The 23,856-nt window shown below is 41.4% G+C and overlaps 1 protein-coding gene across 6 annotated transcripts in view; it reads left to right on the top strand.

Annotated features, from left to right (window-relative positions):
* The window catches only part of CHD7 (chromodomain helicase DNA binding protein 7), a 187,821-nt gene extending 170,348 nt beyond the window's left edge, over window positions 1–17,473 (top strand). For 3 of the 6 annotated variants that reach the window (XM_024251193.3, XM_054561648.2, XM_054561649.2), the window contains exons 26-38: window positions 1,010–1,139; window positions 1,549–1,621; window positions 1,780–1,837; window positions 2,539–2,767; window positions 3,021–3,229; window positions 3,352–4,023; window positions 4,887–5,047; window positions 6,502–6,729; window positions 6,973–7,416; window positions 11,444–11,665; window positions 12,734–12,874; window positions 13,116–13,220; window positions 15,592–17,473. In XM_024251193.3, coding sequence (XP_024106961.2) covers window positions 1,010–1,139; window positions 1,549–1,621; window positions 1,780–1,837; window positions 2,539–2,767; window positions 3,021–3,229; window positions 3,352–4,023; window positions 4,887–5,047; window positions 6,502–6,729; window positions 6,973–7,416; window positions 11,444–11,665; window positions 12,734–12,874; window positions 13,116–13,220; window positions 15,592–16,509 — 3,590 coding nt within the window. In that variant the 3' untranslated portion in view covers window positions 16,510–17,473. The remainder of the gene's footprint in view (window positions 1–1,009; window positions 1,140–1,548; window positions 1,622–1,779; window positions 1,838–2,538; window positions 2,768–3,020; window positions 3,230–3,351; window positions 4,024–4,886; window positions 5,048–6,501; window positions 6,730–6,972; window positions 7,417–11,443; window positions 11,666–12,733; window positions 12,875–13,115; window positions 13,221–15,591) is intronic. The other 3 variants (XM_024251195.3, XM_024251194.3, XM_054561650.2) reach the window with 3 other exon arrangements.
* The last annotated feature ends 6,383 nt before the right edge of the window (window positions 17,474–23,856 follow it).

Below are 23,856 nucleotides of genomic sequence, written 5' to 3' on the forward strand. Positions count from 1 at the left end.
CAGTGTCAAAGTGGACGGTGGGCTTAACCTCTGCTATTAATCTGTACAAGTGCCTCCTGGGCTTTGTTCCAAGCAATATTTCACAAATGTCAGTGCTGAGAACTCGCGGCTCCCCTGAGTGGGATGCAGTCTTGTTAACTTTGAAAGGCTGGGGATGCAGAACTGGCATGATATATACAGTGAGCGATTCCTGATTATAATCCCAATTCTCTGGAGGTCATGGAGGTATTCTCAGCAGCCCAGCCTGACTAAAGGGGAGAATGATGGCTTATAAAACCTTTCATGATTACAGTTTGGCTTGCGGCTCTACAGCAGTTAGGAGCGGTGTGTTGTAGTACACATCCTAATTGAATTGTGCTGTTCTGCCTATGTACTGCAGCCGCGTTTTGTGAGCTCAGCCTCAAAATCATTTTCCCGCAGTGCACTGTTGGGATCTGCCATTTTCCATCTAGTCAACTTGAGCAGTCAAAAAGCAAATTGCAGTTTGAAAACCATAGAGGGAACAGTGTCATCTTACTGACATGCATCATCCTAAACCTAATAAGACAGGTTCGCTGGCCTTACGTATATGGGGATTTTTTCAGCCAGCCATGCGAGTTCCTGCAGGACTGATGCTATTCACAGAGTGAATGGGGGTGGACTCAGCGCACCCCTGCAGAGGTCATAAAGGAACATTGCGAATCCTTCTAAATGTCAAGCAAAATTAGATCTGGGGAAAAATAGGGTCAGAAATCCTCCCAGGCATCTTGTAGTTATTCTGAACCTGTTTTTCTGTTAGTGTTTGTGGTAATTCTGATAATATCTCTGAAGTGTAACTTGGCCCCCAGTAGCTTCCCTAGAAGGAGTGTTCCATAGAATGCTCTACTAAAACAAGGTCCACTTGGATTCAACATAGATGCTAACCTTGACTGAAAAACAAACTTGTGTTGTGGCAGTGCTGTGATTTTGCCAGTGATGGGGCCTTTCTTTGTTTCTGTGTGTTTTCTGTGCACGGATGGGCATGGCACAGGCTATGAGAAGTACAACTCCATGCGAGCTGACCCCGCGCTGTGCTTTCTGGAACGAGTCGGTATGCCTGATGCCAAGGCCATAGCTGCCGAGCAAAGAGGAACAGACATGCTAGCAGATGGTGGTGACGGGTAAGAAGGACATTTTAAAATTTGAATAAACTTTATGTCAGTTTCACATCTATTGGCAGGGTTCAGTTCTTACCCTGCACTACACACTATATTGTGTCTGATTTGAAGTTCAAGTGATGTTTACCAGTCTACTGTATTTGTATGTCGTAATGACTGTTTAAACAATATACATTATCTTGATAATCTGAAACTTGCTTTTCTTTTCCAAATGTGATTTCCCGCAATCTCCCTGGACCCCCTCCACCACACTGCCATGGCTGCATGTTTTAAATACTGATAGAGTTTCTTTTGATGTCAAACCCATAATTAAAAGTAGCACTGGGCAGATTGTTACTCTTTCCTACCCACCCCCCTTCCTTCTCTTGCTTATCAGTATGATTCAGATAATTTTTGTGTTTGTTTTACATAGGGGAGAATTTGATAGAGAAGATGAAGACCCAGAATATAAACCAACCAGAACACCATTCAAAGATGAAATAGATGTATGAACTTGAGTATATTGGCTTTTATAGCTCCATTAAAATATTATATGCCCACATAAGACTTGTTAAACTTTATAGATAATGACCTTTTCTTTAAAAGACAAAGAAAAATGAGACCCCCAAATTAAAATAATTCTGTTTCTTGCTTTGCTTTCAAGGAATTTGCAAATTCTCCTCCAGAGGATAAGGAAGAATCCATGGAAATACATGTGACAGGTAAGGCCCCAGAAAAGCTCGTGTAGCCGAGCAGACGTGCACTGAGCAGTCATTGTTCATGTGGTAGGGACTGTCCTGCTTCACGATGGCAGTGTCTTAACACCTTATTTCTTCTACAGTGACCTGTTTTGTGAATCATTTTAATTCTTGTTAGTGGCTGTGTTTTCATGACATTGAATTTCTTAGATAGGATAACTGTTTCTTCGATGATAATTAGCTGATTTATATTTTACACTAATTAGTGAAAAATTTTAAGCATCTAAGCTATAGCTCTTGGGAATAGAGCATAGAGCGTTTGCTAAGTATTCACCTAAAATATTTTCAGTTTATTTAGAATATTGACCTTTTACCAAATATAAAATCATTACACAACAATTATGCAGTTATTTTTTATACTCAAGATGATTATTGCACATACATTAGAGGAGAGTACCTTATAAGAAGTTTATGCTGTAAAGTGTGTTTCTTTATGTAGGACTAATAAATAATGTTTTCATCCCCTCTAAGGAGTTAAAAAAGAAATAAGTGTATGTATTCCAAGTGAATGTTATTACTTATTTATATTTTAAAAATGAGGGCACTGAGATGCCCTTTCCCACACTGTCATTTGAATCTTAACGAGTCATCCTGTTTTGTTGGAATACTCTGTATATTGCAAGATTGCAGCTACACATTTCAAAAATGTTTTTCCACTTCCTCAGGCAAGCACAGTGAGAGTAATGCTGAGTTAGGCCAACTTTACTGGCCTAACACTTCAACCCTGACTACACGTCTGCGCCGGCTCATTACTGCCTATCAGCGCAGCTATAAAAGGCAACAGATGAGGCAAGAGGCCCTGATGAAGACTGACCGGCGCAGACGGCGGCCTCGAGAGGAAGTGAGAGCTCTGGAAGCGGAAAGGGAAGCTATTATATCTGAGAAGCGGCAAAAGTGAGTTTCTTCAGGGTTTCTACTCAGCTCCCGGTACATTCCCCTCTGCCCTGCTCCTGTAGACCCACAAGAGACAGGGCTCATATCAAAGGCAGTGACCACCAAAGAAAGGCTCGCTCTAGCAGAGCAGTCTGTTTCCCCACCCCCAAATAACTACCATGTATTAAGTCTGGGGTAAAGAGGAAAAGAAACAGTAAATATTAAGTCTTTTCCTGAAGTATGATGCATGCTAATATAATCTTTCTAACAACAGGTGGACAAGAAGAGAAGAGGCTGATTTTTACCGTGTGGTATCCACCTTTGGGGTTATTTTTGACCCTGTGAAACAGCAATTTGACTGGAACCAATTTCGAGCCTTTGCCAGGCTTGACAAAAAATCTGATGAGAGTTTGGAGAAATACTTCAGTTGTTTTGTGGCCATGTGTAGGCGAGTATGTCGAATGCCCGTCAAGCCAGATGATGGTAGGTATATTTAGCAACAAAGTTCTATACAAAAAGACCAGTAAAGTGAAAAATAAGAAAGTATACAATGTAGCATGCCCTTGAATTCTCCCCAAGTAAATATGAGCCCTTCTGTGTTACAGAACCACCCGACCTCTCCTCCATAATTGAGCCGATCACAGAGGAGCGAGCCTCTCGAACTCTGTACCGCATTGAGCTGCTACGGAAGATCCGCGAGCAGGTTCTCCATCACCCCCAGCTGGGAGAGAGGCTTAAGCTCTGCCAGCCAAGCTTGGATCTGCCGGAGTGGTGGGAGTGCGGACGGCATGACCGAGACTTGCTGGTTGGTGCTGCTAAACATGGGGTCAGTCGGACGGATTATCACATCCTCAATGACCCTGAGTTATCCTTCTTGGATGCACATAAAAACTTTGCTCAAAACAGAGGGGCAGGTAATACATCTTCCTTGAACCCACTGGCAGTTGGATTTGTCCAGACTCCTCCAGTCATCTCATCTGCTCACATTCAAGATGAGAAGGTACTGGAACAAGCCGAAGGCAAAGTGGAGGAGTCTGAAAACCCAGCTGCCAAGGAGAAATGTGAGGGCAAAGAAGAGGAAGAAGAAACTGACGGCAGCAGGAAGGAGAGCAAGCAGGAATGTGAGGCAGAGGCCAACTCTGTGAAAAATGAACTGAAAAGTGTTGAGGTCGGCGCAGACACTGGGTCCAAATCCGTTTCAGAGAAAGGTTCCGAAGAGGATGAAGAGGAAAAGCTGGAGGATGACGATAAATCGGAAGAGTCTTCCCAGCCCGAAGGTAAGGCCTTACCAGTGGCCCCTCTCCTGACCCCGCAGCAGCTGGTTGTGAGATGCGTTGCTTTCTGGCAGCACGGCATCTGCTCTTTTCTTTTTCACTAGTACTTAGTGTACATTTTCTTCTGTGAAGGGATAATTTCAAGTTATGCTTTTATCTGTGTTTTGCCCTCGCACCTTATAGCACCTAACCATGATAGTTTGAACAACATAAACTCTAAGAAGAGTTGCATGGACACATTAGCAACTTCTGGTTTAAGGGTGGAAGTTAACTTGTAGTGAGAGTGTATTAAGAATTCTATGTGATTTTAATTTCGACAAATGTGAGGGAAGGTGGTCATTCACTGAGTAAATATTGTTAATCATTTTGAAACAATTGGTGCTTTATTATGTTTTGATTCAGAAGTAAAGAGTGGGAATAGAATCTAAAAATAACCAATTTTTAAGTCACAGTAAGGTTGCTGAAACTGGCCCAAAGTAAAAATAGAGCACGTACTGTGCTGTAGCTGGAAACTTCAACTTTTGCCAGAAGGTCAGCCCTTTTTTCTGTGTGGAAGAACATAGACTCTTGAGTCAATGACTTGGTTGGCTATCAGCCTCTTGTAAGGTTTACTTGCACAGTGCTAGGTGGCTAGTGACTAACCTCTCTAAGCCTCTGTGTCATCATCTGCAAGATGGAAATAACACCATCTATGTTAAAGGGCTGTTGCAAGCTTTAGACAACAGTGCCCAATACCATTCTAGCCATGTAGTAGGTACTCAATAAAATGGAGCTGATTAGTATTCACATTTTTAATCGTGTCCTTTCTAAACTTCAGTTTCCCTGATACTGTGGTTGTGAGTAATGCACATTAACTCATTTCTCAGCAGGAGCTGTCTCTAGAGGGAAGAATTTTGATGAAGAAAGCAATGCTTCCATGAGCACTGCTAGAGATGAAACCCGAGATGGATTCTACATGGAGGACGGAGATCCTTCAGTAGCTCAGCTCCTTCATGAAAGAACATTTGCCTTCTCGTTTTGGCCTAAGGTTGGCAGGTTTTTGTTGCTGTTGTTTTGCTGACCAAAAAGGATTAGGGTAGAGGAAATCTTTCTAGCTTGATTTTTCAAATAATTTTAAGGTAAACTTTTGACACAGTATATGAAGACTATAGATTTTTCTTACGCTTTTAAAGAGTGATCTGAAAAAGCCCAAAGAAAAAAGTTATAGAACACTTTTATAATAGGATGGGAAATGTGATGTGAAAGAAAGATAATAAGAAATAGAAGTGTTTATATGGATTGATCTTTGGCTCCGTGTGGCTTTTAGGTTACTTACCCCTGTTGTCTAGTATAATCTATGGATTATCACTGTTTTAAAATTTTTTTTTGTGAAATAAAGCCTTCAGATTTAAGACAACTTTATAGTTTTGGAAACCTACCAGCTTCTTGACTTGGGAGAGGGTGTACTGTTGACCCATTTGCTCTTAACGCATTATGAGATAATTCCAAATGTAGTTATCTGTAACCAAAAGCAAAATGGAAATTACTTTTTTGGCTAAATAGTATAATTTTATAATAATTCCCTGTGTAATTTAGGTCTGTTTTTCAGGGTGCGGAAATAATCATCCTAATCACCATAACAGGGCTGTCTGATTTAAAACAACACAAAAAATGAGCTTCAGTCAGCCTACCCCCAGGCTCGTCTTTCCCAGTATTATTGTTGTTTAAGAAACAAGGTGAAAATTTTGACCAAAGAATGTACTGTCAAAGACATTTTGTTTCCTCTGTCTATCCCTTTAGTTCCCCTGTTATGCTAACCTCCTTTATTGAGTGTAGGAGGGAGTTTCCCAGATCAGTCAAAGGTTATAGTAGCAGGCACTTTTAATCTATGGAAACTCAGTCTAAAGCTGTAATTAGAAATTTTTAATGTACACGCTTCAATGAAATTTGAAGTGATAATAGGTAGGGAATGCAAATTGACATTCATTAGGTGTTCCTAGGTTGGTGCCCATTTCATAATGCTGAACTTTATTAATAGTGACGCTAATGATGTCCCACTTCCTGGGACTGCAATCCAGCCTGTAGATCTGAAGGGCCAGGGCAGCAAGAAGCTAATGCAGGGTTTCCATTGTCATCTACTGATGTCCACCAGCAGAGCTCTATGGAGCTTGTACAAGAGTTACTTTTTAAATATGAAGATATTTTGAAGGTGGTGATTATGTAGTACATTTTTCTGTTTTATGTAGTTCAGTGTTCATAATTAAAAAATAGCGTGTTTTCTGTGTTGAAGCCACCTAGGACCTTCTGCCAGAGCAATGCCATTATAGGAGATTTTGTTTATTTACTTTCTTGTTTGGTTTCTTGCCTTGTTTTCTTTTACTTTTTGTCCTCCAGTTGACTTTTAAACATTTTATGCTCTTTTGCATCTTGATGGATGTATTTATCTAGTAATTTTAACCAGGGCTTTGTTAAAATTTCTTGTGACTTTTCTTCTCCCTCCAGGATAGAGTAATGATAAACCGATTAGACAACATCTGTGAAGCAGTGTTGAAAGGCAAATGGCCAGTAAATAGGCGCCAGATGTTTGATTTCCAAGGCCTCATCCCAGGTTACACACCCACCACAGTGGACAGCCCCTTGCAGAAGAGGAGCTTTGCTGAGCTCTCCATGGTCAGCCAAGCCAGCATTAGTGGGAGTGAGGACATCACTACGTCTCCTCAGTTGTCAAAGGTGAATTAGAATGGCTTGTTTCTGCAGCTTAAAAGGGAGCTCTCTAAGCCTTAACTGAGTTTGCGAGCTTATATTTCACTGGCCCTGCTTAGGAATAAGATAGCTGCTGTTTCCTCAGCTCTGTGCACCAGTCATGAATGCTTAATTCCTTAAGCTTCTTGTTCCTTATTTCGAAAAGCCAGCCCGTATAGCCAATACTGTTTTGGCTCACTGCAACTCTATTCTGTTGGAATTTTTCAATAGGAAGATGCCCTCAACCTCTCTGTCCCTCGCCAGCGGAGGAGGAGGAGGAGAAAAATCGAAATTGAGGCCGAAAGAGCTGCCAAGAGGCGAAATCTCATGGAGATGGTTGCCCAGCTTCGAGAGTCTCAGGTGGTCTCAGAAAATGGACAAGAAAAAGTTGTAGATTTATCAAAGGCCTCAAGAGAGGCAACAAGCTCTACCTCAAATTTTTCATCTCTTTCTTCAAAGTTTATCTTGCCTAATGTCTCAACACCAGTGTCTGATGCCTTTAAGACTCAAATGGAACTGCTCCAAGCAGGCCTTTCGCGCACACCCACAAGGCATCTCCTTAATGGCTCCCTAGTGGATGGAGAGCCTCCCATGAAGAGGAGGAGAGGAAGGAGGAAAAATGTGGAGGGACTTGATCTGCTTTTCATGAGCCACAAACGGACGTCATTGAGTGCAGTAAGTTGGGGAGCTCGCCTGCATGGCGATTGCACATGTTGACAGCTGAGGGTCCCGCGATGCTCACGATGCTGGGCTGTGTTTCTCTCAGCAGCATGGTATGAAAGCCAGCTTCCTCTACTAAAGAAATAGTTTTACAATAAACAGTCATGATTCTGATCTTTGATACAGATCACTTGGCCTGAACGAAGTGTAGCTTGAGGAGGATGTATTCTTCCCAAGTTCTGATATGTTGATTGCTCTCAGAAGAACAGCCCAACCTAGAAACATGTTCTTCTGAGTCTAGAATTGTTATCTCTGAATTCTTGAGGTGGAACAAGTTTCACTGATATGTTTTAGGCCTGGCATTTATTAAAATTAGTATAAATGTTTCATTTTGGACCTAAGATTTGTGTTAACATAAAAAGCTAGTGACTGCAAATTCTCCTACCTCCGTAAGTAGATATTTTAAAAATTTGAGCTGTGCCTTTGCTAGAATAGATTTGAATAGAATGTATGAACCAATGGATTTTGACTTTTTCTTTCTCAGTTCAGAGGAAATAAATGAATGCAGTATAATCAAAATGATTTTCTTTCTTAATCTGCTTCAACTACATCTCACCCAAAAATGTGGTGCCTGACTCACTGATGACCAGAATTTTATCCCAAAGAGCACAATTACATGTGCTTTTTTAAAAAATGGTTTAGCACTATATATCTTGAACCTATTGACCAGAAGCCCCAGTCACCATAGTGGCTGGAGCTCCTTGTCTGTGTTGTGAGGAGTGGATGCTCCAGGAAGCCTTCCAGGTACTGGGCCATCCTGGACCCTTCCTCAAGCAGTGGGACACAGTTTGGGAAACTGAAATTTGAGATTGAGGGAAGACAGTTGTCTGTTTCAACATGTTTTTTCTTACACCATCCCTATTATTATTTGCCCATTTTCTATTTCTTGAACTCAGAGAAAGCTTGATAAGAAGGCAGGAAAAGACATGGCTGAGTTAAAGTTTAGAAATGAAAAATAAAATTCTCTGAAATTTGTTTGCCCTCTGGTGGGGTCTAATTAAAACAGAAGCATTCAGGTGGCTAAGAGTAAATTTTCAAAATTGGGCCGGGCACAGTGGCTCACGCCTGTAATCCCAGCACTCTGGGAGGCCAAGGCAGGTGGATCACTTGAGGTCAGCAGTTCAAGACCAGCCTGGCCAACATGGCAAAACCTTATCTCTACTAAAATTATAAAAATTAGCCTGGTCTGGTGGCACATGCCTGTGATCCCAGCTACTCAGGATGCTGAGGCAGGAGAATTGCTTGAACCTGGGAGGCGGAGATTGCAGTGAACCGAGATAGTGTCACTGCACTCCAGCCTGGACGACAGAGTGAGACTCCGTCTCAAAAAAATAAAGAAAATTTTTTTCAAAATTGATTACCAATGCAATGATCATCATAATGGTCATATTTGTTGATGGTATGATTGTTTTCAGAATCCTGTAAAAGTACACTTTGTAATGGACTAGCTGTGACTTACATGTTTTCCGTAAGTTAAAATGCCATTTCTAGGAGTATGGCCCTCAGACAGAGTTGTAGCACTAGTGATTAGCCTTCCTGTTTGAAACTACTTCTTTGATAGATTTTGTTGACTGATAAATTCTTTCTTCATAAACTTTAACAAATTGGGAAGTTTCTGCAGCTGACACTTCTTTTTGTTTATTATCATGTTCAATATTTGTAGGGTTTTTTGTTTTTGAAGCAGGGTTTTTGAAACAGGGTTTGTTTTTGAGACAGGGTCTCACTCTTTCGCCCAGGCTGGAGCACAATGGTGCAATCTCGGCTCAGTGCAGCCTCCAACTTTCGGGCTCAATCGATTCTCCCACCTCAGCCTCCCGAGTAGGTGGGACTACAGGCGTGCACCACCATACCTGGCTAATTGTTTTGTATTTTTGGTGGGGACAGGGTTTCACCATGTTGCCCAGGCTGGTCTCAAACTTCTGGGCTCAAGTAATCCACCCACCTCAGCCTCCTGAAGTACTGGGATTACAGGCAATCATGTTCAATATTTGGATCACGACACAGCTTTGTCTCTGGACCAGGTGTTAGGAATTAATAATGCAACACACATGCTTTTTTCCTATTGCAAGTACACATCCTATTTTAAATCTGAGACTGATTTTATTCATTTCACTATTTTAAACCATTGTTAAGAATTTGTTGATATTTTTCTTTTTCTAAAGTCACATTTAGAAAGCCTGAGAGAATTCCTAATTGAAGTTAGAGAATGTATTTTTAAAACTTTTTTTTTTAACTGTCACATTTTAAAATGCAGGGATTCCTAATTTGGTGTTGTCGGGGGTGATGTGCATGCACATAAAATACAGGGAAAGCACTGATTGATCTGTAAATAAACCAAGTAGGAAAAGATGTAAAGGCCAGCAGTGTTACCTGGATGAAAGAGGACAGATCCTAGAATTTAGTATTTTGTCAGCACTCTAACTGTGCTGCCATGAAAAAGTAAGAGTGCATTCAGCAACAGTGGACAAGCTTGCACTATTCCCTTTGCCAGCACTGAGAGTCAAAAAATACAGTCCTGACAAGTGCTTGCACTGGAGAATGCAGTGTTTAGGATGGGGTAGCAGATAAATCATAATGTGTCCTGGTTGTTCATGTGTGCCATGACCAAGGGATGTCTAGGGTACTTTGTGAGCCCAAAGGAAGCCTGGGAGTGGAGGGAAGAGGATATGGGGAGAAACAGATGAAGAAGTTTTCCTATGGATGGCTGTACTTCAGTTAAGTTTTGAAGATCATGTAGTAGTTGGTCATTTTAAAAGGGTTGGCAGAGAACATGTGTAAGAGGAGAGAGCCCCTTGGGTTTGAAGAACTGAGGAATTTGCTGAGGAAGTGAGCTTCAGCAGAGATGAGCTTGGAGAGAAGGCAGGATGCAAATCATGGAGGGTCTTGATGCCATTCGGAAGAACTTGGATTTTGTCCTGGAGGTAATAGGGATGCAGTTATTGAAAAAATAGGAGAGTGATGTGACGTAATTTTTTGAACTGGGAAAGGCTGCATTTTAGAAAACTGACTCCAACGTAGTGGTGTGGAGGTTGGATTGAAGATAGGTGGGGTTAGAATCAGGGAGACCATTTAGGAATATTGCAATAACCTGGGTGGGAAGTGACAAAGGCCTGGGCCATGGTAGAGCTGTGGGGAAGGAAAAATGGGTGTCTGGAGGTTGAAATAACTGTAGACTTCAGTTAGCGTTGTTCTTTCCAATGTTGCCACACATGTCTGAGACAAAATGTCCCACTACCAACAAAATTATATTGGGCACAGAGTGCCAATAAGTTACATATAGACTGGCTTTTAGAAATTCCTTTAGTATAAATTATCTTTAATGTCATTATCCGGGCATCTCCAAGAGAGACTGAGAGGCCGCCTTTTATGCATATCAGCTCAGACTATACCCCCTATGTTGTATTCCCAGTGGCTGGCTTAGGATTTCAAAGCATGGAACCTTAGTGGACTATAAATTTTTTACCTAATTACTAGTTCTACAGTGTGAAGAATGATGTAAAAGTTTCATCTTCTTTTTATTTTTATTTTTTTGAGACAAAGTCTCACTCTGTTGCCTAGGCTGGAGTGCAGTGGCACAGTCTCTGCTCACTGCAACCTCTGCCTCCTGATTTCAAGTGATTCTCCTGCCCCAGCCTCCCAGGTAGCTGGGATTACAGGCAAGCGCCACCATGCCTGGCTAATTTTTGTATTTTTTGTAAAGATGGGGTTTCACCATGTTGGCCAGGCTGGTCTCGAACTCCTGACCTCAGGTGATCCACCCACCTCGGCCTCCCAGAGTGCTGGGATTACAGGCGTGAGCCACCGCGCCCAGCCTTGTTTTCTAACTTTTAATAGCTGTTCCCCAACAACTAGACATTGTTTCTAGTAACTATTTTCCCTTTTTGATAAAAGATCCATTCTAGGATAGCATTTTCTTGAAATAGGACATTGTCAGAGGCTCTCTCTTCGTGTGAGAATTCATACCATTGTGAACTTTCTGCAGGAGGATGCTGAGGTGACCAAAGCTTTTGAAGAAGATATAGAGACCCCACCAACAAGAAACATTCCTTCTCCCGGACAGCTGGACCCAGACACACGGATCCCTGTTATCAATCTTGAAGATGGGACTAGGCTGGTGGGGGAAGATGCTCCTAAAAATAAGGATTTAGTTGAATGGCTGAAGCTGCACCCTACTTACACTGTTGATATGCCAAGTTATGTACCAGTGAGTATTGCAGAGTTTAGAGTTGGAAGGAATCTTGCAGGCCGGTCCACTTCATTCCCTTACAACATAGAAATCCCCTGACAGCTGGTCCCTCTGCCTTTTCCTTGAATGTTTCCTGGTCTCAAACATTTCCCAGGTCTTTGTTGTTGAACATTCTTCTTCATTACAGATACTAGCTTCAGGTCTGTCTTACTGAGGGCAGCCTTACAGTTACTTGAAGATGTGCGTTATGCATTGCCTTACTGTTTGCTTCTCCCATCAAACACATGTGACTTCTTCAGTTATTCTTTCCATGGCATCGTTTCCAGGCGGTCTTAGTATTGGGGTAACACTCTTGAATGCACTTTCTCCAGTCTCCAGACAAGGCTCCGCCATCCCAGAGTGCTATGAAGCCATTACTTCCAGAGATTTGACCAGTTAGTGCAGCCCAAGATTGTATTAGCTGCTTTTATGGCAACTAATGCTGGTGCCTTATATTAAACGTTAGACAGTTCATATCTCCAAATGTTTTGTCACACAAACTGTTTGCTAGCTAGCAATGCAAGTCTTTTGCTTTCTATATTTATGTGATTGATTTTTTAAAACTTAAATGTAGAGTTTTACATTTTATTTTGTTGGTTTCAGCCTTGCCACTCAGAATGTACCCCCACCCCCTACAAGATCTGTCTGTTTGTTGGTTAGTTCTCATTACAGACAGTCTCATGTTGTTGATGGGGTATCATCTCTGTGTTCATTCAAGCCACTAACTAGAAATTAGTAAAAGTACTACAGAAAGCCTCCTTTAAAAGTATCATGACTTGGTTAAACATTTAAAGAAAAACTTTAAATGAGGTTATTGATAGACAAAAGGAAAAGCCAATTCTCACTTATGTGTTCCTTAATGGACAGGGGTAAAATAGGAGTTTTTTCTTTCAAAGAGAAAAATATCGTTTCTAATATTAATAATTAAAATGGTTCTTGAAACTTCCATAATAATTGAAGATGATCTGACAGTTCTCTTTGGCATTTATATAGAGAAGAATAAGTACTAAATACCAGTTTTACTAAGTATGTTTTTTTTTTTTTCAGAAGAATGCAGATGTGCTGTTTTCCTCATTTCAGAAACCGAAACAGAAACGACATAGATGTCGAAACCCTAATAAATTGGATATAAACACTTTGACAGGAGAAGAAAGGGTGCCTGTTGTCAATAAACGAAATGGGAAGAAGGTAAATGCCGGGAAAGGGAATTGATCACTATGCGATTTCTTAGCCCAGAAGGAAGTGTTTTATCCTGCCTTCTTCTATAGGGGAAAGGAATCCTGTCTGCCCGAATGCGTGTGTGCGTGTGTGCGTGTGCGTGTGTGTGTGTGTGTGTGTGTGTGTGTATTATAGAAGGGGAAGGGAGTAGATTAACAGAAAGGGGAGGGAAGACTGTGTTTTTAATCATTTGTCAAATGCCTCTACCCAGATGGGTGGAGCTATGGCGCCTCCAATGAAGGACCTACCCAGGTGGCTGGAAGAAAATCCTGAATTTGCAGTTGCTCCAGACTGGACTGATATAGTTAAGCAGTCTGTAAGTACAAACTGCATTTCTATGAAGAAAGGTAGCTATACAAAACTGTTTTCCTTAGTCTTTCTTATTTTCTGTTGGCCGTTAATTATTCAGTTGTAACTTATTCTTAGCTTAAAAGAATTGACATAATACATCATTTTCATACATCATTTCATACATCATTAATACATCATTTCTTACATCAATACATCATTAATCCAAAGTGAATTCATTTGTCAGCTCCAATTTAAAAGGTTTGTGTGGAAACATACATTCACAGTCTTGGAGGTAGACTTCTCCAGGGGGGATTGCCCCAGGTAAGCCTACTTAACAGCTCACCTGTGGAATAGGATGTATGGTGGTTGAGATCATTAAGATTAACTGTGATTTCTGATTTAAAAAAAAAAAAAAAATACAACAGTTCTGCCTAAAAGATTTGTTACCATTAGCTTTTTAAAAATTCGTTCATGACATGCTGGTTCTTTGTTTTAATTATACATTAAAAATGTCTTTCGGTGTAACATTCTGTTGATCTTAACACACGTGTGAGTTTGTGAACTGACACCGTAGTCAGAATAGGGTTCCATCCCCCACCCCCGCCACCCCGAGTTCCCTCACACTGTCCTTTCCCTGACCCCAGCCCCTGGCTGCCGCTGACCTGTTGTCCATCCCTGTCTTTTTGAGAATGTCCTAAAATGGAAGCATGAAGGACGTAAGTCTTGAAGCAATTTCTTTCACTCATCATATGGAAGGTCATCAATGGTCGCATGTGTCACAGTTCTCTCCTTTCTGTTGCCGAGTAGCTGTCTCCATTGCATAGATGTGACACTGCACGGCTTAGCCCTCACACACTGAAGGACATCTGGGTTATTTCCTGATTTTTGAAACTGTGATTAGAACTTCTATAAGCAATTGTGTACAGGTTTTGATGTGAACATAAGTTTTCATTTTTCTAGGGTAGATACTAAAATATAATTAATTTTCCATATTTCAAAAATACTTTTACATATATTAGAAATATCCAAAATAACACACTATAGAGGGGATAAAACATCCTGGGTTTATATTATGTTATACTATTTTATAATTTTTCTCCCATACAATATCTTTTTTTCTTTCTTTTTTTTTTTTTTTTTGAGACAAGGTCTTTGTCACCCAGGCTGGAGTGCAGTGCTGAAGTCACAGCTCACTATAGCCTCAATCTCCCAGGCTCAAGCAATCCTCCCACCTCAGCCTCCCAAGCAGCTGGAACTGCAGGCACACATCACCAAGCTTGGCTAGTTTTTGTATTTTTTGTAGAGAAGGCATTTTGCCGCGTTGCCCAGGCTGGTCTCGAACTCACCTCCAGCAATCTGCCTGCCCTGACCTCCCAAAGTGCTGAGATTACAGGTGTGAGCCACTGTGCCCAGCCAAAAAATTTTTTTAATTGACAGATAATTGACAAAAATTAATTGATGAATCAAATATATATGCAAGGTGTACAGCATGGTGTTTTTTTCTTTTAAGAGACAGGGTCTTGCTGTATCACCCAGGCTGGAGTGCAATGGTGCAATCATAGCTCACTGCAGCCTCAAACTCCTGGGCTCAAGCAGTCCTCCCACCTCAGCCTCCTGATTAGCCAAGTAGTTGGGATGACAAGCATATGCCACCACACCTGGATAATTTTTTTTTATTTTGTAGAGATAGGGTCTTGCTATGTGCCCTGGGCTGGTCTCAGACTCCTGGGCTCAAGAAATCCTGTAGTCTTGGCCTCCCAAAGTGTTGGGATTACAAGCATGAACCACGGCACCTGGCTTCAAAGTGATGATTTGATATAATTATACATTATGTACTTTCCTTTTTAAAAATTTGTTATGGGTACATAGTAGGTGTATATATAGGGTACATGAGATATTTTTGTACAAGCACACAGTGCATAATAATCACGTTGGGTAGATGAGGTATGCATCACCTCAAGCATTTACCCTTTATATTACAAACAATGTGATTATACTCTTTTAGTTATTTTAAAATATACAATAAATTATTGTTGACTGTGTGGTCACCCTGTTGTGTTATCAAAACCTAGATCTTACTCATCCTGTCTAACTCTATTTTTGTACCCCATAATGTACTTTCTGATGTATGATTTCTTGAGTTAGTTATGGATGCAGCTAACTTGACATTTACCTCACTGATGAGTAGCCTTGAGCAATTTTTCTGCAGTTCAGCAAGCTAACATAATAATAAAAACAAGTTTTGCTGTCATTAAGTTTTATCATTGAGCTGTTAGGAGGGAAGAACTACTTAGGTATTTCCATTTGGAATGGCATGTTCACCACGGAGGCTCACATTGAGATCAAGTTGTCTTCGACAGCCTTTATAGCCATTATTTGCCTCCCCTGTCCTCCAGGGTTTTGTTCCTGAGTCGATGTTTGACCGCCTTCTCACTGGGCCTGTGGTGCGGGGAGAGGGAGCGAGCAGAAGAGGAAGAAGGCCCAAAAGTGAGATCGCCAGAGCAGCCGCGGCCGCTGCTGCTGTGGCCTCCACGTCAGGGATCAACCCTTTGCTAGTGAACAGCCTGTTTGCTGGAATGGACCTGACGAGCCTTCAGAATCTCCAGAATCTCCAGTCGCTCCAGCTGGCAGGCCTCATGGGCTTCCCTCCAGGACTGGCAACAGCTGCCACCGCCGGAGGCGATGCGAAGAACCCTGCTGCTGTGCTGCCCCTGATGCTGCCAGGAATGGCGGGCCTGCCCAACGTGTTTGGCTTGGGCGGGCTGTTGAATAACCCTCTGTCAGCTGCTACTGGAAACACCACTACTGCTTCTAGTCAAGGAGAACCGGAAGACAGCACTTCAAAAGGAGAGGAGAAAGGAAATGAGAATGAAGACGAGAACAAAGACTCTGAGAAAAGCACAGATGCTGTTTCGGCTGCTGACTCTGCGAATGGATCTGTTGGTGCTGCTACTGCCCCGGCTGGATTGCCCTCAAACCCGCTAGCCTTCAACCCTTTCCTCCTGTCCACAATGGCCCCGGGCCTCTTCTACCCATCCATGTTTCTACCTCCAGGACTGGGGGGATTGACGCTGCCTGGGTTCCCAGCATTGGCAGGACTTCAGAATGCCGTGGGCTCCAGCGAAGAAAAGGCTGCTGACAAGGCTGAGGGAGGACCCTTTAAAGATGGAGAGACCCTTGAAGGCAGCGATGCCGAGGAGAGCCTGGATAAGACTGCAGAGTCCTCCCTCTTAGAAGACGAAATAGCACAGGGTGAAGAGCTAGACTCACTTGATGGGGGGGATGAAATAGAAAACAATGAAAATGATGAATAACCAGTACCAGTTCCAGTTCAAGTGTTTAAAACTTTTGACAAGTGGTAGTCCTACTGTTTACACTCACAGTTAATGTTCATACCTAGTTTTATAAGCTGTTCTGTAACATAGTGTAGCAAAAAAAAAAGTTCAAGTCATGTTATACAGGTGTGTCAAAAGGTATCTTGGTCATTAAGTATTGTGCAGTGCATTATTTATTATCCCTAGGAGAGATGAAATTTGAGAGGTGATCATGTCTTTTTAAGGAAACTTACATAATGCTCTGCTTTTTTTTTTTTCTCTTGGTACCATTGGTATTATAATAAAGAGCAATTTGTAACTGAGTGGCACTAATGGAAGAAAGTGCTGCTCAAAGGAAGTATGAAGTTATATATTTAATTTTTTAATTTTAATTTTTAATTTTTTTGCTGTGAAGGTCAAGCTGAAATTTACCATACATATCATACTTGCTCATTTGTTTCCCTTTTTGACTGTATGGGGGTTCCCACACTCACGCATACACACACATCCATACACTCTGACAATCTCCACGCTAGTGTGAACGCCTCTGTCCCGAGGCGCAGCAATAATAAGGCAGCTGTTGAATGTGAAGGGTCCCTTTGGAAAATTAACCTACTGGGAGGGTTCTTGCCAGACAGAACTACAGTTCCATTGTCTCGTGGTCTTGTAATGCACTGGTAAAAACAAAATAAATAGATGAATAAATAAAGAGTGAGAGAAGAGAGAATCAGGTACCTTTTTTAAATTAAAGGACTTTGTTACTTTAGCCACAAAGCTAAAACAGCATTACCTCAGCTCTAAACTAGCCTTGAAGTTTACAGACATGACTTTGTAAATGTATTGTTTTTCTTTGTTGTGATGTCCTTTTATTTTTTCTTTGAAAACTGCTATCATGTAAGATAAAATGTAAATTGCTGCCAACTGTAGTAATGATGCTTTTAATAAAAGTGACCCATGATATGCAGAGATGTAATTATAGAATGTAGTATATAGGGAAACTGGTGTTCACTCTATTTTTTGTATTCGCAATAGATGCAAATACAGCATTCTGGCTTTTGTACAGTTTCTTGATATATCCTCTTATACTAGATTAGCTTTTGGTAAGACACTAAACTGTTTCCAAGAGTAGACAGGAAGGAAAACCTTGAATTACTCTCACATAATTCCACTCCAGATATCTCAACAGAAATGCATACAAAAAGCTCCTATTACTCCCTCAAAAGGGCATCTGAGACCGAGAATACTTAGAAATGTGTGCAGCGTGTGATAATGTGGTACACTGAAGAACAAAAGGGCAAAAGAAAAATGAGGCTTTAATAGGCACAATATCTAGGTCATTTATCCTTGGTTAATGGGTAGAAAAACACAATGCAGTAGTGTCAGCAAAGGACACAAAGGCACTCTGGTGTCCTGCAGACCAGCGCTTGATGCCAGAAACCAGTGTGTGGAAAAACCCATGTGGAATTGAAACAGACCCACTTAAGCACGCACGCGCGCACGGACGGTCTCAGGAGCTACTGATTTGTGGACCCCTTTTTGACCTTTGGTATTTAAAGTAAAATATAATTTGAGATCTACTGTTTTCACCTTTTTATGTCACCTGAACCAACACAAAGCCATATTTCCATCCAGTTAAAAAGCAGAGGAAGGGATGTGGACGAGAGTGTTTCGTGTGTGTTGCCTTCCTCCACACCCTCCCCCCCAGGACGTCCGCACACAGTCCACCCCCAGCCAGTGTGCTGCCAGACAGGTGGTCTAAATTCCTCCCAGACAATGAGATTCAGTTTGTTTATGCCCCAAAATGAAAATATGCCCCTTAATAATTCTGGGAAAGAAACAACCTGAACCCTCCACCTTACAGATCCTGTGATTGCTTTTATTTATCATCGCCGTTGTCTGCTGAAAGTGAATGGGCCATGCACACTGGAGGAAAGTGCCTTGAAGAGAATATTTTTTGAAAGGGAATTATTTGAACACAGAAAAGTAAAACTAGGTCTGCATAAAGTATAGGGAATTTAAGTATTAAGTAACAAAGATGTTAGCGGGGAGAATTTGCTTAATGAGTCATTAAAGGGTGTTTTTTTTTAAGTTCTTCGTAGTATTGGAAATTTTCCTATGAGCCTCTGTAAATAGAGAATATAACGTGACACTGTTAGAATAAAATTCTAAGAGCAATGATGATCTTCAAAGCAAAGCCATCAGTTGCTCGTGGCCGGAGGACCCCTGAGTTGTTGGGGCTCACTGGCTTGTTATGTGCACCATCCGGTATTCATCTGTTGATGTGGCTTTAATGTCATTCACATTTTCATATTGAAAAATGCATTTTTTTTCTTCCAGTGAAATTCATTCTTGGTAGTAGATCTTGAATCTACCTAAGTATTTTCTTTTCTTTTTTTTTTTTTGTTGTTGTTGTTGAGATGGAGTCTCACTGTCGCCCAGGCTGGAGTGCAGTGGCGCCATCTCAGCTCACTGCAAGCTCCGCCTCCCACGTTCACACCATTCTCCTGCCTTAGCCTCCCTAGTAGCCGGGACTACAGGCGCCTGCCACCACGCCCAGCTGATTTTTTTTGTATTTTTAGTAGAGATGGGGTTTCATCGTGTTAGCCAGGATGGTCTTGATCTCCTGACACTTGTGATCCACCTGCCTCTGCCTCTGCCTCCGCCTCCCAAAATGCTGGGATTACAGGCGTGAGTAAAGTATTTTCAATTCAGTCAGATACTAATGGGTATGATCGTGTACCTAGCTTGGAGGAAGCACTGAGGTGCCAAGGGTTCTCCTGGCATTGCTCCCTGATGGAAGTTCTGTCCTTCCCTGAGGAGGCTGAGGCCCGGGAGTTGGCATCATCCCCAGCAGTAAGTGCAGGAACAGGACTTGAACTCAGGTGGTCTGACTGCAGAAGTCTGTGTATGTGCTCCTAAAATACTGCGCTTTTAGGTCTCTGAAAGAAAATTATGACATAAGGATAACTGAAAGTTTGCTGTTTATTCCCCTTCATAACATCTAAAGTTTGAGGTTGGGAATTAAGAGAAAGTCTTGAATTAGAGCCTTAGCTCTGGCTAAGGAAATGAATCCCACCTACCTCATTTAAATTTGGATTTATTTTGCCCCACAAGTATTTCTATTTTATAAAGAAATCAAGTCTTTAAAAATAATTTGTCCAAATAAGTTACAGAGAGAGTAAATTGCCAGCCTGGTATTTGAACCCCAATTGATGTAACTCCAAAGCCCAGGCTCCTAACCACTATGCTAGTGTAATTAACATTCATCAGCAACATTGGGTGCTGTGTGCTAGAGGCTGTGCTGGGAATATAGAAATGAAAGCAAACAGACTAGTCCCCTGCTGTCATGCAGCTTACATCCTAGTACGAAGAGATGCATAATAGAATACAAATAAAATGTTTGCAGAGCAAGGAAGACTTAAATAAGGTGATAGGATGGCCAGGAAAAAGCTCTCTATGGAGGAGACAGCTCACACCTGAGTGATGAGAAGCAGTAGGCAGACTAAGATCTAGTTGGAGAATTGTCCAGACAAAAGGAATGACAAATGCAAAGACCTTGAGTTGGTAATGAGCTTGGAATAAGGAGTGGAGAGGCCATCTGCCTTGAAAAGTTGGGAGGCATGGTCAGGTTACATAGGGCCTGGATGGCTCTGGTGGAGGATTTGGGTTTCATGCTAAGTGCTGTAGAAAGTCTTCTGAAGGTTTTATGCAGAAAAATGGTCATTTTCATGTTTTTAAAAGATCATTATGTCTGCAGTTCAAAAAACTCCCTTGTAAAGGGGTGTCAGCAATTCCAGTTGGGAGATGGCTGTAGCAGCCTTGGGTCAAGGTAGCGGGCAGTAATGGAGAAGGAAAGCCGTGGATAGACTTGGGATATGTTTTGAAGAGGTAGACCCTCCAATTTAAATGAACTTTGAATAATTTGTATTAATTCTTCAGGACTACTACTAAAAACTAACAGATAAAGAATGTTTACCATGCTAATTTTTTTAAATAAGAATGTTGTGGTTAGTGTTAGAAGAAGATACTGGGAAAATAAATTTTTCCATCATGTCCATTATAAAATTTTCTTTTTAGTTCAATGAAAATTATTTGTTAATTGTCTGTGGGAAGAGTTTTAGAAATTAATTCTGACAGGTAGAGGAGGTGAGAGTGAGCATTGTTGAAGCAATGTGTGTTCCAGCAAACATCTCTGTGTCTCTAGGGCCATCAATAAATTTAAATTAGGAAGCAAAACAATGTAAATGACTTCTACTAACAAGCACTTAAAAGTTAGAATACATCTTATTCATTCAACTTGGCTCTCTAATGAGCAATTTTATGTTTTCTTAAGCACAGGTAAGATTTACCACAGTTTTACAGACATAGTAAAATAAGCTACATTTGGCAAAATAGATGAATAAATTACCTTCGGGAATATTTTACCTAATGTAAGACTCTAAGAATTTCATCATTGAGATTTTTGGTAGAGGAGTCACTTAATTTGAAGATTTTCTGGTAAGGGTTAGGATGATCGTTTTCTAAGTATTTTGGACTATTTAAGTTATTTTATGCAGTGCAACATAGTGCCACACTCCCAATAGGTGTATTTGTCTATAAAACTTGTTTTGGATCTACAGATGTAGAGTTAAATTTTAATTTGGATCTCCTTAATCAAATGTGTACTATGTAATTTAAATGAAATTAAATAATAAGCTAGTGACAAAATTTGAAATATTTTGACATCTAATATCTTTACCTTCCAAACGATTTACTCTTTTTCTTTTTTTGAGATGGAGTCTCACTTTGTCACCCAGGCTGGAGTGCAGTGGCACAACCTCGGCTCACTGCAACCTTTGCCTTCCAGGTTCAAGATTCTCCTGCTTCAGCTTCCTTAGTAGCTGGGCCCATAGGCATCTGCCACCATGCCCGGCTAATTTTTGTATGTTTAGTAGAGATGGGATTTCACCATGTTGGCCAGACTGGTCTCAAACTCCTGACCTCAAGTGATCTGCTTGCCTCGGCCTCCCAAAGTGCTGGGATTACAGGCGTGAGCCACCGCACCTGGCAGAATGATTTACTCTTAAAATTTGTTTAGCTCCTAAGCAGGTTGAAATTTTCTTCACTTGAACAAAGATGGCAGAATCCCATTTCACATGTTTGCAGGCATGCTATTTAAGTGTGCTGGTGCCTCTCCACAGTAGGATCCTGCTGTGAGCCTTCCCTTCTCATGAGGTCCTTCCTGGGCTCCAAGACAAATGTCATGATAAATTTGGAGTTGTAGCGAAAGGGCAGCCTAATAGATTTCTAATATATAATAAATAGTAGCACTAAGTCAAAATACTGCTTAGGAATCACTTTATACTCCAGGTGGCTTCCTCCATTGTCCCCTCACCACCTCTGCATTTTGATCTGAAAGCTCGATTTCAAGATTACAAATGAGAGAAACCTGATTCTCTTCTGTGACAGGAGCCAGGTACTGCAATGGTTTGCAATCCAAAACCTCATAATTGTCAGCCTCAGTTCAAGAGACTTCAACTGGGATATAGGCTGGATGACTGAAACCTAAGCAGGCTGTAAATTTAATAGTTTTGGGGAGTGTGCATGACAGTTTGGAAAACTCATCCTGTTTAACATGTTTCACCATGTTTCCCTAGGAGTCGGGAAGCTCAACATTTCAGAATTCAGCATTTGTGTTTGTTAATAGGCACTGGTGAGTTAATCCACACCACACCCTGGTAAGTTAGGCCAGTCTTGTTGCCACCAGCCCTTTACCAGGTGAGGCAGGGTCATTTGCCCAAGGCCAAGTAGTAGACAAGTGTGGTGGCCAGAACTAGAATTTGGACTTTTCCAGCGGACGTGATGGCTAGCTGTGGGCCATCTGTCTTAGGATAAACCCACCATCAATGTTAATTCAAGTCTAGGATCTTAAACAAAAACCTAAAATAGATCAAGCTACAAGATATTTTAATAAACAACTGATGGTGTGATCTGAAGAGCAAATCAGAAAGTTCCAGAATCTCATGCTGCATTACAGAAGTGATTATTGAAGAATGGCTGAAAGATGTTCAAGTAAAAAAAAAAGCAATTAACAAGTAGGCTTTATATCCATGCTGAGTTAATGATATGATCTATGCAACCAACAGTCTAAATATTTCTGCATGTTACTGAGGATATTCACTAGGATTTCTGGATAGTGAATATTGCCCTTTCTTCTACCTTGTGTCTGAATGGCCCTAAAAGCCAGCCCCAGCTTGTAGAAATCAAGATGACAAAGTCTGGAACCTATGGTTCCTACAAGGATGGAAAATAGCCCCAGCAGAACAGTGTTGCTTCATCTGTCCCCACCCATGGGGCTTTCCTAGGCTATTGTAACTCTCACAGCGGATTTGCATATCTGTAGCTGCAGAGCTAATGTTCTCTCTCTAGGCTCAGGGGGCCCTGCAAGGCAGCTCCATGGTCCTTTCCATTTTATTATAAGAGTTGGTGGAAAATGAGAGCTGGCCATTGTGTCTGACTGCGGAGGCATTGTTCTTCCCCAGACGAGGCTGGCCTGTTTCTCGGCTCCTGGTTTCTGCTCCTCCAGCCATGGCTAGCTTCGGAGGAGCAGCTGGACTAACTCAGAATTGCCCCAAGGGTTACTTAAAACCATGAAAAAAAATTTTACTCTCCAAAATGTAAAGTTACAAATTGCCCCCCAAACTCCTTTTCTTGGGAGTCCCAGTTTGTATAGAACCTGTGTGTTCTGATAGTAACACAGCCGTGGCAACTCAATGACAAAGTGCTGGCTCGACCCTCAGCCCCCAGCCTCTAGCCCGCTTTGCGAAAAGAATTTCATTGACCATCAGAATATGTGGTGGTGGCAGTGGGGGATAAAATTAAAGCAGAAAATGTCCCTTTACATTTCAACCATAAAACCATCTGTTGCTGAGGTCTGTGCAGGTATCAATTGTTTATGATCATTAAAATCTTGCTGTTGGGGATAGTTACTACAAAAACCTGAATACTGTTTACGATGTCGGGGAAACCAAAGCTTTTTGTATTTATGTTGCTTTCTTATGTGGTTTGGGGGTAGGCCAAATGAGCAAAACAACAGTGGCCTTCCAAGGTACATAGGCCTAGGAGAACATGCTGTAAAATATACGCAAGAAGAGAAGCAACTTTGAGAATCACTTGGTGTTTCTTGTATTTGGAGCTCAAATGACTAAATTGCCAAAATGTCATCTCCAGCTGACATGCTTCCAGCATGGCTGTTCTGGTCAGAAAGCTTACCCAAAGTAGTTTACAATTTTATTTTGTACTACGATATACCTGCTACTGGACACGCGTCTGCAGATTTTAGGTGCATGCTGATCTGGCACATTTATT

This window comes from Pongo abelii, chromosome 7, assembly GCF_028885655.2.
Source record: "Pongo abelii isolate AG06213 chromosome 7, NHGRI_mPonAbe1-v2.0_pri, whole genome shotgun sequence".
Lineage (NCBI taxonomy): Eukaryota > Metazoa > Chordata > Mammalia > Primates > Hominidae > Pongo > Pongo abelii.